Source organism: Vanacampus margaritifer, chromosome 3 (assembly GCF_051991255.1).
Source record: "Vanacampus margaritifer isolate UIUO_Vmar chromosome 3, RoL_Vmar_1.0, whole genome shotgun sequence".
Taxonomy (NCBI): Eukaryota; Metazoa; Chordata; class Actinopteri; order Syngnathiformes; family Syngnathidae; genus Vanacampus; species Vanacampus margaritifer.
Window position 1 is genome coordinate 2,503,737 of NC_135434.1, and position 13,185 is coordinate 2,516,921.

At 43.3% G+C, this 13,185-nt stretch overlaps 4 protein-coding genes across 4 annotated transcripts; 2 read left to right on the top strand and 2 right to left on the bottom strand.

The window, feature by feature from the left end:
• Positions 1–9: 9 nt before the first annotated feature.
• rsph14 (radial spoke head 14 homolog) lies at positions 10–2,272 on the bottom strand. Its single transcript, XM_077560705.1, has 6 exons — positions 2,024–2,272; positions 1,538–1,640; positions 924–1,042; positions 627–858; positions 403–539; positions 10–332 (listed from the first exon to the last, which is right to left on the bottom strand). Exons 1-6 carry the CDS (start codon positions 2,196–2,198, stop codon positions 61–63), a joined length of 1,038 nt encoding a protein of 345 aa, XP_077416831.1. The 5' UTR covers positions 2,199–2,272; the 3' UTR covers positions 10–60.
• A 218-nt stretch (positions 2,273–2,490) lies between these two features.
• On the bottom strand, positions 2,491–5,389 carry srp19 (signal recognition particle 19). The gene is made up of 5 exons (XM_077560749.1): positions 5,169–5,389; positions 4,222–4,297; positions 4,048–4,119; positions 3,845–3,953; positions 2,491–2,935 (listed from the first exon to the last, which is right to left on the bottom strand). Exons 1-5 carry the CDS (start codon positions 5,204–5,206, stop codon positions 2,805–2,807), a joined length of 426 nt encoding a protein of 141 aa, XP_077416875.1. The 5' UTR covers positions 5,207–5,389; the 3' UTR covers positions 2,491–2,804.
• A 343-nt stretch (positions 5,390–5,732) lies between these two features.
• On the top strand, positions 5,733–10,142 carry LOC144048584 (serine/threonine-protein phosphatase 2A catalytic subunit beta isoform). Its single transcript, XM_077560719.1, has 8 exons — positions 5,733–6,161; positions 7,235–7,273; positions 7,369–7,539; positions 8,566–8,739; positions 8,827–8,916; positions 8,991–9,152; positions 9,312–9,430; positions 9,513–10,142. The coding sequence occupies exons 1-8, from the start codon at positions 6,060–6,062 to the stop codon at positions 9,583–9,585; spliced, it is 930 nt and encodes a 309-aa protein (XP_077416845.1). The 5' UTR covers positions 5,733–6,059; the 3' UTR covers positions 9,586–10,142.
• Positions 10,143–10,649: 507 nt separating this feature from the next.
• Positions 10,650–12,809, top strand: shld3 (shieldin complex subunit 3). Its single transcript, XM_077560737.1, has 3 exons — positions 10,650–10,732; positions 11,166–11,651; positions 11,827–12,809. Exons 2-3 carry the CDS (start codon positions 11,190–11,192, stop codon positions 12,028–12,030), a joined length of 666 nt encoding a protein of 221 aa, XP_077416863.1. The 5' UTR covers positions 10,650–10,732; positions 11,166–11,189; the 3' UTR covers positions 12,031–12,809.
• The last annotated feature ends 376 nt before the right edge of the window (positions 12,810–13,185 follow it).

Sequence of the window (13,185 nt, forward strand, 5' to 3'; positions counted from 1 at the left end):
ATCAAATCATGTATTTCATTAATTTTATTGAAGAAGTGTAAAGAGGTTAGCCCGGCTTCATCACGGCGTCCAAGTGACAACGTTGACTGCCGTCCGAGCGGCACGACGAATGTCGGCATCATCCTCGGGGGGCTCGCTCCTCCCCACCAGCAGGGGGAGCTGCAACAGCAGGCGGCGACGCCCCTCGGGAGCCTCGGCCAATGAGGTAAGAGCTCTTAGCGAATACAGGACCAACGCCTTCCTCCTCTGCTCCTCTTCCACATCCTGTTTGCGTTCTGAGAGAAGCTGCAGCAGGACCGGGAGGACGTCCAGCTCCAAACACTGATGCTTACCTACAGGACAAACAAAGGGTTGCTGATTGGTCGGTATGGGGGAGGGGTCACATCATTGTGCAGACATCACCTGTAGTGATGACTACCGTGTTCATGATAGCGCCCGCGGCGTTGGCCTGCACATCCACGTCCTGGTCCCGAAGGAGGTCTGCCAGGACGGGAAGTACTGCCGCCTCGCACACCTGACGCTTGCCTTCCACCGGGACACTATATAAGCACACAAATAGTTGTAACTCCATCACCCATGATGCATTTCACCTCTATAACAACATAAAGCGATGCAGGAGTCCCAACCTGAGTGCCATCATGGCTCCTGCCGCCTCCCTCCGGATGTTGGAGCAGGCGTGCGACAGCTTGCGTCCGATGAGGATGACGCCGCGGTGGGACAGGGCCGGACCGGCGTCCAATCGCGAACAGCAGCTGAGCGTGGACAGCAGCAGGGCCTGCACCTCCTCCTCCTTCTCCTCCTTCTCGTCCTCCAGCTTCAGCATTAGCTTGGGAACCAGAGCTTGCAAGGCTTTTGCGCCTACCAGATGTAAAAAATAAATAAATATTCATTGTGTGTGATGTCATCAAGGTGTGCCGGTCAACCTGCGGGCAGCAGTGCCAGGCTGTTCATCACGCGGTGGGCGCGCGTCCTGCAGAGTGGGGACGGGTCGTCCAGCAGTTGAGACAGACGGGCCAGGAGGGGCGAGCACAGAAGGGCTTGTCTGGGGAGGAACGCAAATTAGCTTAGCATGCTAATATTAGCATGTTTGTCTAGAAAAACCGCACCGTAATGTTTAAAAACATAATGAAAGAGACTGTAAAGAAATGAAGTTGTTTTATGAAGTGTAAATATTGACACGAAGTGAGTTGAGGAGCTTTATTTAGACAAAAATGTGCTTTACTGCCATCTTGAGGCATCTATTGACTGATCAATTGAGTAAATAACACAAGGAAGCACTGCATTTGATTATAGCATCCCCTGTTGGATGGAAGGTGCTTCTGCATGCTAATTTGTTTTGCTCTTTAGCCCTTCCGAAAAATTTTAGAAGTCGATAAAATGTCAATCGTACCATAATCAAAATAAAATCTCTCAATTTTTATTATTTTATTTTTTTTTACATTAGTCTATCACACAAAAACACCTATATTTTTAAAATATTGATTTCCATACTTATCAAAGGTTGCCATCGTTATTCTAAATCTTTTTCAACGTTTACCTTGCAATGTTGTGGCTGGTGATAAGATGCAGCAACTCGCAGGTTCTGGTCCTCACTGCTGCATCCTCATCCTTCAACAGAACCTCCAACTGGTCCAGAAAACCTCCATAACCAATTAAATGTAAACGTTAGTGCTCTTTAGTTCAGAAAACCCGTGTCCAACTACATAGTATGTGAACCATATGTTGGCTCACCATAACAAAATGAAGGTAGCAATTTGCATAAATATTTAAACAAGACTTTTCTTTGTTGAGCCAGCTTATCTCTTTTTTTTAATTTTAATTTTTTAAAGAGTGTACACTTTTATAATCATCCGATTAAATGTTGTTTTGAGTACTCTGTGAATTGCTTTATATAGTTCAGCCCAGTTAAGTTTAAGGGTAGAGCTGATAAATGCAATATGGCGGACGCGCTGACGTGTTGCAACAACGTTCAATTTACAAGCCCGCTAAAAGTGGCATAAAGTACATTTTGATTTAGATTTACCTTCACTGACCACCTGGTAAAGTCGCTCCGGGTCGTGTGTGAGGTCGCAGAGGGACGCAAGGGCACGCAGCCTCCTGGCGGCATCGGGCTCCTCCAGCTGGGCGAACAGCTCCGGGATGGCCAGCCGCCCGAAGGCAACGGGAGCCCGGCTCGGGTCGAGGTGTACACCCGTCATCTCTGACTTCGGCGATCCAACTACGGAACCGTTCCAGGTTCCAACTGCTTCTGGCACAACTGCTGGCGGTGGACTGGTGACGTCACTCTGTTGCCTTTGGCGTAAATTGACTGCTCACGTGACAACCGTTGCTTAGGAACGGGTGTAAACATCCCACGAGGCCGGGAGACGTTTAGAACTTTTTTGGTTATTCTTACATAGATACATTAATGTTTTGAAGCTGGTGTCACCATGTTTGTGAGATCTTTTCTGGTCATTTTTTAATAATAAATTAATGCTATGAAACACGATATGAAAACACCTCATAAAGTTTTGTTTTATTTTGTACAAGTGATGTATACATGCAGTTCATGAAGACTTTTTATTTTATTTTATTTGATACTTAAAAAAAAATGAACCAAATAAATATTGAGTTCATCTTTTCCTCTCAACAAAAATCTGCAGATCTCCTGTTTCTTTCCATTTAAAAGCAAACCATCAAAGTTCTGAGGCAGGAAGGTATGCCCTGCTTTCGCAGGCGTTGCAAAAGTTTTCCAAAATAAAACAAAGTTTGAAGAGATCTTGGCAAAAACAAAACAAATGTTTAATTCTAAACAGGAGGAGACTTCACTTCTTCTTCTTCTTGGTCTTTTTTCCACCATCGCTCTGCTGTGAGCTGCTCTCGCCTCCGCCGCTCTTTTGCGTGCGACTCTTCAGCTTGGGGATCATTTCGGACACGTACAACATTACATCCTTCCCTGGAACGACCACAAACATGGAATCATACTGCATATATTTGTTGTTTCCATTACAAAGAGCGACTATCTGCCTATTGTTATTGTAGTTCCTTTAATTGATTCTACTTTTGGTTCTGGTTCTAGTTCTTCTGATTTGGATTCTGGTTCCAATTCCAGTCATATATCTCAATCCAGATTGTAATTCTGCTTCTGGTTTTGATTCTGGCTCTGGATTTACTTCCAGTTTTAGACAAGTCCAAACTGTGTCTCTACTTATGGTTTTGAATCTGGTTGCTATGGATCTGGATTTGATTGATTGTGGTTCTGGTTCTAATCCAGCTTCTGGTTTAGAACTTGGTCCTTGTCCTTTAATTCTTGTTCTAATCCTACCTGTAGTTTTACCTCTGGTTTTAATTCTGATTCTTGTCCTGGGTATGTTTTTTTTAATTCTAGTTCTTGGCCTGGTTTTAGGTTTGGTACTGATTTGATCTCTACTGCTGGTTCTAGTCATGGTTCTGCTTTTGACTGTGGTTCTAGTCATGGTTTTGTTTCAGGTTCAGGTCTTGGTATTGGTTACGGTAGTGGTTTTACTTCTTGTTCTAGCCCTGATTCTAGTTTTATTTCTCATCTTGATTCTGGTTGTAGACCGACCTCTGGTTACACTTTTGTTTTTGATTCATGTTACGGCTTTACCTCTGTTTCTGATTGTAGTCCTGGTTTTAAATGTGCATCTAATTTTATTCATGGCTTTGATAAAATATTAGGTTTTACTTCTGCTTATAGTCCTGGCTCAGGTTACAAATCTGCCTGTCGTCCGACTCCTGGCATTAGTTCTGCCTTTGATTCCAGACTGGATTTTGATTGTGACAGGTGCTGCTCATATCCATGTTGCCAAACCATACCCGTACACTTCCCATGTGGTCTACTTACGCGAGGAGAACTTATTGTGACACAAGGTGCCGTCCGCCTGCTTCAGCTGAACTCTGACTCGACCTTTAAATTGTACATCGCGATTCCACTCTCTGGGGTGCATTTTGTTCTGGACACAGAACAACACAATAATTAACATTGCCATCAGGAGATGACTTCCTGCCCAAAGAACATCACAAGAGGAGGTACAGCCAAATTGTCACCTCCACCAGGACGTTCACGCCAGCGGCTGTCAGGACGTCGCGGATCTCTGCGCACGAAGGGTTCTCCACTGCCTGCATGCAGACGTCCATTTTACATCACGCAACGAAGAAAACAAAAAGGCAAGTTTGACATTTAACTCATATTTAAATATATGAATGGTGTCAGTTTGTCACCTTCTCAGAAGGGATTCTTCGTCCTTCAGCCAGAGTCTTCTTACTGTTGATGTAGATGGGATAAACGCAGATGAACCTGGGTCAAACACACAAAATATATTGTAACCTGTTAAACAAACACTAAATATAACAAAATATGACATACCTGTACAGTAAATGTCAGTGGTGATTTGCAATTTAGTCCAAATGTTGTTTCTGTATTCAAGCAGATTTTTCAACAGGTATTCAAAACGTTCATGTGATTGCATGCGAGTTATTGGGTTCTCACAAAACCCTTACACATTTCGGTGTTTACTGAAACCATCAACATCCAAGAAGTCTGGTAGAAATTACCAGCTAAACTAGTATGAACTGCTCACAAAACACCAACAGCTAGTAAAGCACTAACTAACAAAAAGTCAAACACTAACTTTGAGCAGGTTATTATCCAACAAACAAAATTGTTGTGTTCTGTTAAAATTAAATTTAATAGAGATGATCGATGACCAATTAAACACATCTGCAACCGCAATACATTATTTGCTTAGTAAACACTGCCATTTGTATTAACAACACAGTGTTATCACTAACATGGTTAGCTTCAGTGTAGTTTAAGGCTACATTTAAAGGACAATGGTTCAAAAGTTATATCATTACATTTTTTTTAAGTAACTTGGACTCTAAAGAGTGGCCAATTCAGAAGTTTCACAAGGATCTTCTTGACCACGTCATGCTAGACAGGCGCATTAAACGGGTATCAAATAGGGACAAACTTCAACACTGCAACGCAATTTCAATTCGAACCACGAATGGATCTCACGTACATTTACAACTAACTAGTATACACATTAGTGCATACATTCAGCGATAACCGCGCTATGATAACATAATTTGTAAGAGTTCAATTTACGTCGGCGTTAATCACAGTTAGCTTTAGCCTTGCTAGCAATAACATTCACGGAACTCACCGTTCCTTGTCGGCGGGGTCGTCCGTTAAATGTGCCATGTTCGGCGAGCGTGTTGCCACCTTCGCAGTCCTGGGTGTCCAATAAATGCAAAGTGCAACAGCACGATTCTATTATTACCGTGAAAAACACATTCGTAAGCGTCGCTTCTTTACGCACGATCTTTCACCGACTGTGGAGACTGGAGAGTGTGCTTCGCTTTTAGCTCCGCCCGTTCACTTCCGGTGGGAGATATTTGATTCATTAAACGTACCCCTTTCTTTTTTCTCCCACCCCGCCGTGAATGACGTTATTGCTGTCGCATAATTACGATGTACATACAAGAATAACATCAGCTGGTTCAGGATTTTGGATCTGTAATAGACGGTTGTCTTTACACAAAAATATATAAAACAAATATTTTACATAATAATGTTTAAGATGTTGTGCTGTTTGTTAATTGATTCAATAAAATTATCTTTTTAAAAAAAAAAAGTCACTCGCAATGCCTTGCAGTTCACCGTCCCTCCACGCGAAGTCGCTTGTGCGCCGCCCGCGGCGGCTGCTGAAATGCCCGGATGTTATTGTAGCTAGCCCTTTTAGCACATCGGCTAGCCGCTGCCTTCTGCCGCTACGGTCTGCCGCAACGGGGACTTTCTGACCTCCTCACTCCCCCCGGGCGATATAATCTATCTCGCTTCGCATGTAATTCATCCTCGGTAGTTTATCATGATCAATTTCGACCGAACGGCTCGCTAGTTGTCGTTGAAATAATTGATTTTGTGACCGGTTTGTCGGGACTGGTTCGAGTTAACAATACGGCGAGCTAAAGGCTAACGCAGCTAGCGTCGAAACAGGCCTATTTTTTTTCAAGGTAGCTAACGCAGCTAATTTAGCGGAGCTACTGCGGCTATCATGGAAGACAAATCTTTTACGAAGGAGTTAGACCAATGGATTGAACAACTAAATGAGTGCAAGCAGCTTTCGGAAAATCAAGTTAGGACGCTCTGTGAGAAGGTAAGTTTGGCTGGGAAATTTCGTACATTTCAGTTAACATTCCGCCGGCCTCGCGTTCGGCCTACATTGCGAAATTGGCTCCGACTATTTTCTGGTGTGCGGTGGTTGCTAGCGGTTAATTTCAACCGGGCTCCCATCACCTCCCAACGCCTGACCGTAATCGAACATGTTCAAAGACATTTCAGTTTGAGAACATTTGTTTATTGTTGGCTGTGCCGTTAATCGTCGTCTCTGGATATCAGAGGTTCACAATTTGGCGTAATTTGTCCTCGCCCAATAAATAGACGGAGCCGGTTTTACTGCTCGCATTACGCTTTTAATTCCTGACTCGACAAATGTTTCAGATGTGATTTTAAATCTCTTGCTTAAGTTCTAGAACGTTAACAGTTAAATATATGGTGGATTTGTATCATGTATGCGTACATTTATGGTGGTGTGTACCGCGCCCTGCCCTTATCGATCATGTTTTATTGCATAAAGCTGACATGGCTCATTAAGAAACGTTATAGCGGATTGTATATATTCATAAACTGAATGATAAGACTTACAGACAAACACCAAACTCCATTTAAATGTAAAGTGTCATGTATACAATGTCAAAGGATGACAAGTGTAGCTGAATTAAGAATCAACATTACCGACGAGCGTCGTTCATTTTCAGGTAGCTGATCATATGACGTCACTTTTTAAAAATAAAAAAAAATAACGTGTTGAACCACAGTAAACTTGCTTCACATTGTCATCATTGTTTTTGCTAGATGATTTTACTGTACATTCTCATTCATTCGATGGCTTTCATTTACCCCCAGAAAGAAACCAAACAAAGATTGTCCTCAATACGCTACAGCCATGTTACCTTTCATAGGAAATCTTGTACTTTACATACATCAAATCATTCATTATGAATTGTAACAAAGGAAAGTTCCAACAGAAGTCTTGTGCTGGATGTGTGTGATGCTTGGAGATCACATGAACACTCACATGGCAGCCTGTCTATTTATTACTTTATAGCGCACAAGTTTTTCTTTTTTTACACAATATGTCTCATGACTTTAAAACTTCCCTTTTTTTAGGCCAAGGAGATTCTGACCAAGGAGTCCAACGTCCAGGAGGTGAGACTTCCCAGCATGCATTTTGTTTACGTTCATAGCCGAGCAGTAAACATCTCGCGACTTAATTGACTGAGGGATTGGTGTGTTGCCTTCAGGTGCGATGCCCGGTGACGGTGTGCGGCGACGTGCACGGCCAGTTCCACGACCTGATGGAGCTCTTTAAGATCGGCGGCAAGTCCCCCGACACCAACTACCTGTTCATGGGCGACTACGTGGACAGAGGCTACTACTCGGTGGAGACGGTCACGCTGCTCGTCACGCTAAAGGTCCGCCACCAGACTTTTCCTCATAAAAAAAGTCTACACCCCCCTGTTCAAATGCCCGTTTTTGGGTGATATGAAAATAATGAGACCAAGAGAAGTCCTTTCAAAACTTTTTTCACCATTGAAGTGATCCTTCTGATGCCGTGGGAGCATCCACGTGGATCAAGATTTGTCCTGTGGCTGCAAAAATAGCTCAAAGCCTACTCGAACAGCTGAACTTTGTTTGTTTGTGGTTTATTTTTACATCCCCTCAATTGAGTTATAGAGGTTATTGGTCATATTTAATAGCGGGAAAAGATTTGAAATGATACATTTTGGCCTCTTTTTTTTTTTTTTTTTTAACAGAAGCCTAACGTTTCGACTTTATTTATTTATATATATATCACTAATCTGTAAATATGTAATTCATCGTGTAAGGGGAATTACATTATCGCGGCATTAATAATATAAAATTACCCAACAAAGTGAAATTAAACATGAGCCAAATTGAGAAGGAACCAAATGAAAAAGACATTAGAATCTAATTCGAGCAAGAAGAAAAAAAGTCCAAGAATATTGAGATGGTAAGATATAGTGTCATTACAATGCAGTAATATGTTGTCACTTTCCTAATATAATGCCTTCAGTTATCCTCTGACAAAAAAATAGTGTTTTTTTTGTGTTAAATATCTCATCAAGATGTGGGCCACCTCTGCTCAAATCGGCTACATCCTTAGTGGAATACATCATTCATTTCTACCCCTGAAATTAAAATAATAAATATAATCAGTATTTTGTTAAATTTTTTGGGGGTTTGTTTTCTGAAAAAATGTCTGGGGCCATTATTTCAGGGAGGGGACGTTTTGTGAAAAGTGGAAACGATGTTAACAGTGGTTAATAATAATTTGATACAAGTCATATTTGTTCAATGATTAAAAATTTGAGGTATGAATAAAAGTAATATAAACAATTTATAGTGCATAAATCTGCATTATGGACCTTTTAGAAGTTTAGTGAGTCTAAATGGAGTGTGTGGTGTGGTGCGTTCAGGTGCGTTTCCAGGAGCGGATCACCATCCTGCGAGGGAACCACGAGTCCCGGCAGATCACGCAAGTGTACGGCTTCTATGACGAGTGCCTGAGGAAGTACGGCAACGCCAACGTGTGGAAGTACTTCACAGACCTGTTTGACTACCTGCCGCTCACCGCGCTGGTCGATGGACAGGTGGGCGTGGCCTCTGGTGTCCCGCCTCCTACCTCATGGGAGGTTTCACATTTGTCATAGGTCATAGTCTTGTTGTTTTTCTTGTAGATCTTCTGTCTCCATGGAGGCTTGTCGCCCTCCATAGACACCTTGGACCATATACGAGCTCTGGACCGCCTGCAGGAAGTCCCGCATGAGGTGGGCTTTTGGTCCAAATTTGCATGAATGTTAGAAATGGCTCAGTGTGCTTAATGGACACGCCTGACTCTCAGGGACCCATGTGTGACCTGCTGTGGTCGGACCCCGACGACCGCGGCGGCTGGGGAATCTCCCCCCGAGGTGCAGGCTACACCTTCGGCCAGGACATCTCCGAAACCTTCAACCACGCTAACGGCTTGACGCTGGTGTCACGCGCCCATCAGCTGGTCATGGAGGTAACCCACTCGGCTCGCTTGAAACATCTATTTTTGTGTGTTTTTTTTTTTAAAGTGCAGTTTCCATGGCAATGGAGCACCGTGAGCGCGCAATCGCCCCTGTTGCTAGGAGACCGAATGTGGCGTATGCAACGTGTTAAGTTTTCCTTGTGCGTGCAGGGCTACAACTGGGGCCACGACAAGAACGTGGTGACCATCTTCAGCGCGCCCAACTACTGCTACCGCTGTGGGAACCAGGCGGCCATCATGGAACTGGATGACACCCTCAAGTACTCTTTGTAAGTCCGTCACAAAGCGCCGCTCGTCAATCAGTCAACCATGTAATCAGACATTAACACACGTCTGTCTCGTTATTCTCAGCCTTCAGTTTGACCCGGCTCCCCGCCGCGGCGAGCCTCATGTGACTAGACGCACTCCCGACTACTTCCTGTGAATGTTCGACGCCGTCCCCGTTCGTCGCCCAGATCCTCCCCGCACCCTCATTACTGTACCGAGGAGAAAAGAAGCAATTGGCTGAGTCATGTTCCCGAGTCACGTTCCAAGTTAAAGTTAGCGCGCCCTCCCGCCCAGTTCTCGACCCCCCCCTCAAATCGTGTTTCCACTCTGCTGTCGTTAACGCTGTGCTACACGTGCAACTAAGATGTTACTTCTTTTTTTTCTGTTTATGACATGTTTTTAAGACATAATAAAACTTCCAAGGTGGACCAAATGTGCCATATTCTGATCCTTTCCCCCCTTGATGCTATTTTTTTTTTTTTTTTTCTAAATCAACTCCCTGCCTGTCTGATCACATCTCACCACATGTTGCCACATATGTGCTTTTTTTCTGTTTGGAACAAGAAGAGGACAACTAAAAGAAAAATACCATTTGCTTCAAGTAGTTCCGCTGTGAGTTTTAGCTGCAGCGCTGCTCATCAAGTCAGCAACTATATTATTGTCATTTGAGACCACACAACTATCAAATAATAAAATGTCCTGTTGACAAACTCAGCAGTCTCTGCGTCTTTGTTTACTGTAATAACCATTATTAGCTCAAACTAACATTTGTTTAAATATATTTTCCAAGGTAACCAAATACTCTTAATGACCAACAAACAACCAGTTGAAAGGTTAATATATTTATTCACTGAACTATAACGTAATGGTTAATTTTACTTAAGCATGTAATTATGGATTAGTACAAGTAGTTAAGACCACATATACAGTCGTTTAAATTAATCAAATTTACTGTACGTGGGTCATTACTGATCAGTAGATGCTTACCGCTGCGTGGTTGATGTTCAAGTATCGCGAGAGACTCCGTGATGTCAGGATTTTGATGGATTACACTGTAAATGACTGTAATCATTATTACAGTTGTGTCAGTGTATTAACACATTCATCTGTTAGCTTCTGGCTCATGAGCAGTGAGAAGTAACGACCTTCTAACGTTTCTTTCCAACAGTTGTTCGGCTACCTATTATAAACACTACAGTCGAGAAAGCCAAAAGTCTCACAGCGTCTTGATTCAAGTATCGCGAGAGACTCCGAGATGTTGGCATTGGCTAGCAACAGCCAACTTCATGATGGCTAACGTGAAGGTATGTACTTGAATTTTGTGTTTATGCTTCATTAGGTTGATCAAGTTAAATGTATATCCATGTTTAACTGTTAGCTTCCGCCGTCTAAGTACAGTACTGACAATCACGATTTGATGTTTAGCTTGTAAGCTTTGCTCGGCTACCTACAGCTAAAGCTAACATTCCATATAGTACAGTACATAACAGCTACTATTTCGAAGAGACCGTTTAGGAGTTTAGCGTGATTGTTGTTGTTTTTTTGCCCAATCAGATTTCAGCAGTGTGTTGCCATGCTATGTCAATCTAATCTGCCTAGAATTGTCCGAATCAGTAGTGCTGGTTTGTGTAAATTACATCGGTTACGGGACCATTACTTCAACCAATCAGGTTTCATATTTGCCTAACCGGGCCAACAATAACTTCACCATTTCCCTTAAACATTTTGTTGATTCAGTGTACATGATGAGGATGAGGCGTGATGATGGAGGATGTTGTTCTTCACCATCGTCTCGAAGGCTCTGATGGACTAAGTGATTTAATTGCAACCACGGAAAAGCTCCTGGAGCCTTTCCCCTGCCGGCCTCCTCCCGTCTTCACGCCGTGGTTCTCACACTCAGCACAACGCCTCCCGCCCATTAGACCGGCTAAACGCGCCCCTGTCATCAACGCAGAGGATGTAAAATGTTGCCAAGACGCGTTAAAAGAAAACGTCTCCGGAACCACAAACCCGCCCATTGCTGAAAAGAAGAGCGCGTCCATTGGAGCAGCGGCGGTCAAACGGTCCTGGAGTGTTTGGGCTCCCAGAGGTGTGCGTCAGCGCTTACCATCGCTCTCCAAACGCTTCCGACGCACTGTGTCCGTACACACGTTGCACCTGTACCAGCGGTCAAAGTGGGTCATCAGTCAGCACAACTGTGGAGCCGCACGGGACATCGAACAGGTACAAACATGGCTGAGCCCGTGAGCTTCTAGAAAAAGCAAATTACATTATTCAAGAAAAGTTATGCTTTTTTTCACCATGTGGGATTAGCTTTATTCCTCCTGGTAGCAAACATCCTTTTTCCATAAAGGTCACATTGATATTTACTAATCATACATCTCGTTCCCCACCGCAGGTGTGGCGTGCTCTGAGCAGAGCCACCCGGCGCGCTGGCTTGCCAACATGCAACGCCAACATCCAGCGAGAGCGGGCTGAGATCTGGGTGTTCTGCGACGTCGCATATTCGGAGCAGGTGGGCCACTTCCTGAAGAAGCATCTGCAGCTGTCGGGCAGCATCAGGCTGAGCGTGCACAAGCTCGGAGACGTCTTTAGCTTATAGCGATGACTTCTCGCGGCCCGCTCATCGCCATGGTGACCCAAACTCGCACTCTGGATGTACAACAGTCAGCATCCTGTGGCGATAGACTGGAACCGCTAAAAAATCTATTTCGGAACGCTGGTAGACTTCCGAGTTGTTTTGGAAATAATGAGTCAAACTGGGACAATTTATGAACTTTACAGGCGATTTGAAATTGTTGACATAAGCACTCTTGTGCAAGTAATGAATGGAGCATGTGGTGACGCTGGGTTGGAGTTATACTGTGTTAAACTTGAATGTGATGTCACTTCCTGTGTGTATTCTCTCAGCAGCCCTTGTCGAGGTGGTTCCGTCTTTTAGAATATGTCGAAGAAGCAAAACCCATAGAGTTAATACTTTGCTCACTGAACTTAGAGTCCCAAAGTTTTACTTGAGTTAAAGGCATATCTTTACTGGAATTGTTGGTCAAATTGTAAAATTTGTGGTTCCGTCCATCCATCAGTCCACTTTCTTAACCGCTTGTCCTCACAAGAGTCGCAGGGGGCGCTGGAGCCTATCCCAGCTGGCTCCGGGCAGTAGGCGGGGTACACCCTGAACTGGTTGCCAGCCAATCGCACTTAGGGGTTCTGGTGCATTTTTTTTACACACGCATAATACAATTAAAAACATGTTTTATGGTAACACTAGCATGACAGCTACATTGTAATTTAATTTCATGTGAATTTACATGTATTTTATATTTGAACAATAAAGAAGAAACACACATAAAAATAAAAAAAACTATTTTCACGTTTCTTTATAAATCCGGCATGCTCACATCCAAATACCCCAAGAATCAAGAATTTATAGAGATATTTTTATAGAATCCAGAGTGTGTAAAACAAGCACTCAAGACAATGAAGGCATTTTAGTGACGAATGGACACATTGCCAAACTCAAATATCTCCTGGCTCTGCCGACAAATTTACAGAACAATCAAGTATAATTAAAAGGAAGCTAACGCTGTGCCCGTTGAAACTCAATTGAATTATTGTTGGTGAATGCAGCAAGTCACAAGAACGTTTTCAGGCAATCTTGAAATTTCACCCGGAAACTGAAAATTCACACTTTTTTGGGGAGTAGTGCAGCAATCAGAAACTAATGTTATTAACCCTGTTAGCTAATAGTACAGCTCTG

Coding starts and splice junctions, on each gene's coding strand:
- rsph14 (XM_077560705.1), bottom strand. CDS start 2,198: ATGACGGGTGTACACCTCGACCCGAGCCGGGCTCCCGTTGCCTTCGGG. Junction 859..923: donor CCTGGCACTGCTGCCCGCAG/GTTGACCGGCAC, acceptor TACATCTGGTAG/GCGCAAAAGCCTTGCAAGCT. Junction 540..626: donor GGAGCCATGATGGCACTCAG/GTTGGGACTCCT, acceptor GTGCTTATATAG/TGTCCCGGTGGAAGGCAAGC.
- srp19 (XM_077560749.1), bottom strand. CDS start 5,206: ATGGCACATTTAACGGACGACCCCGCCGACAAGGAACG. Junction 4,120..4,221: donor GAAGAATCCCTTCTGAGAAG/GTGACAAACTGA, acceptor GTCTGCATGCAG/GCAGTGGAGAACCCTTCGTG. Junction 2,936..3,844: donor TCACAATAAGTTCTCCTCGC/GTAAGTAGACCA, acceptor TGGTCGTTCCAG/GGAAGGATGTAATGTTGTAC.
- LOC144048584 (XM_077560719.1), top strand. CDS start 6,060: ATGGAAGACAAATCTTTTACGAAGGAGTTAGACCAATGGATTGAACAA. Junction 7,274..7,368: donor AGGAGTCCAACGTCCAGGAG/GTGAGACTTCCC, acceptor TGTTGCCTTCAG/GTGCGATGCCCGGTGACGGT. Junction 9,431..9,512: donor GACACCCTCAAGTACTCTTT/GTAAGTCCGTCA, acceptor CGTTATTCTCAG/CCTTCAGTTTGACCCGGCTC.
- shld3 (XM_077560737.1), top strand. CDS start 11,190: ATGATGGAGGATGTTGTTCTTCACCATCGTCTCGAAGGCTCTGATGGA. Junction 11,652..11,826: donor CCGCACGGGACATCGAACAG/GTACAAACATGG, acceptor TCCCCACCGCAG/GTGTGGCGTGCTCTGAGCAG.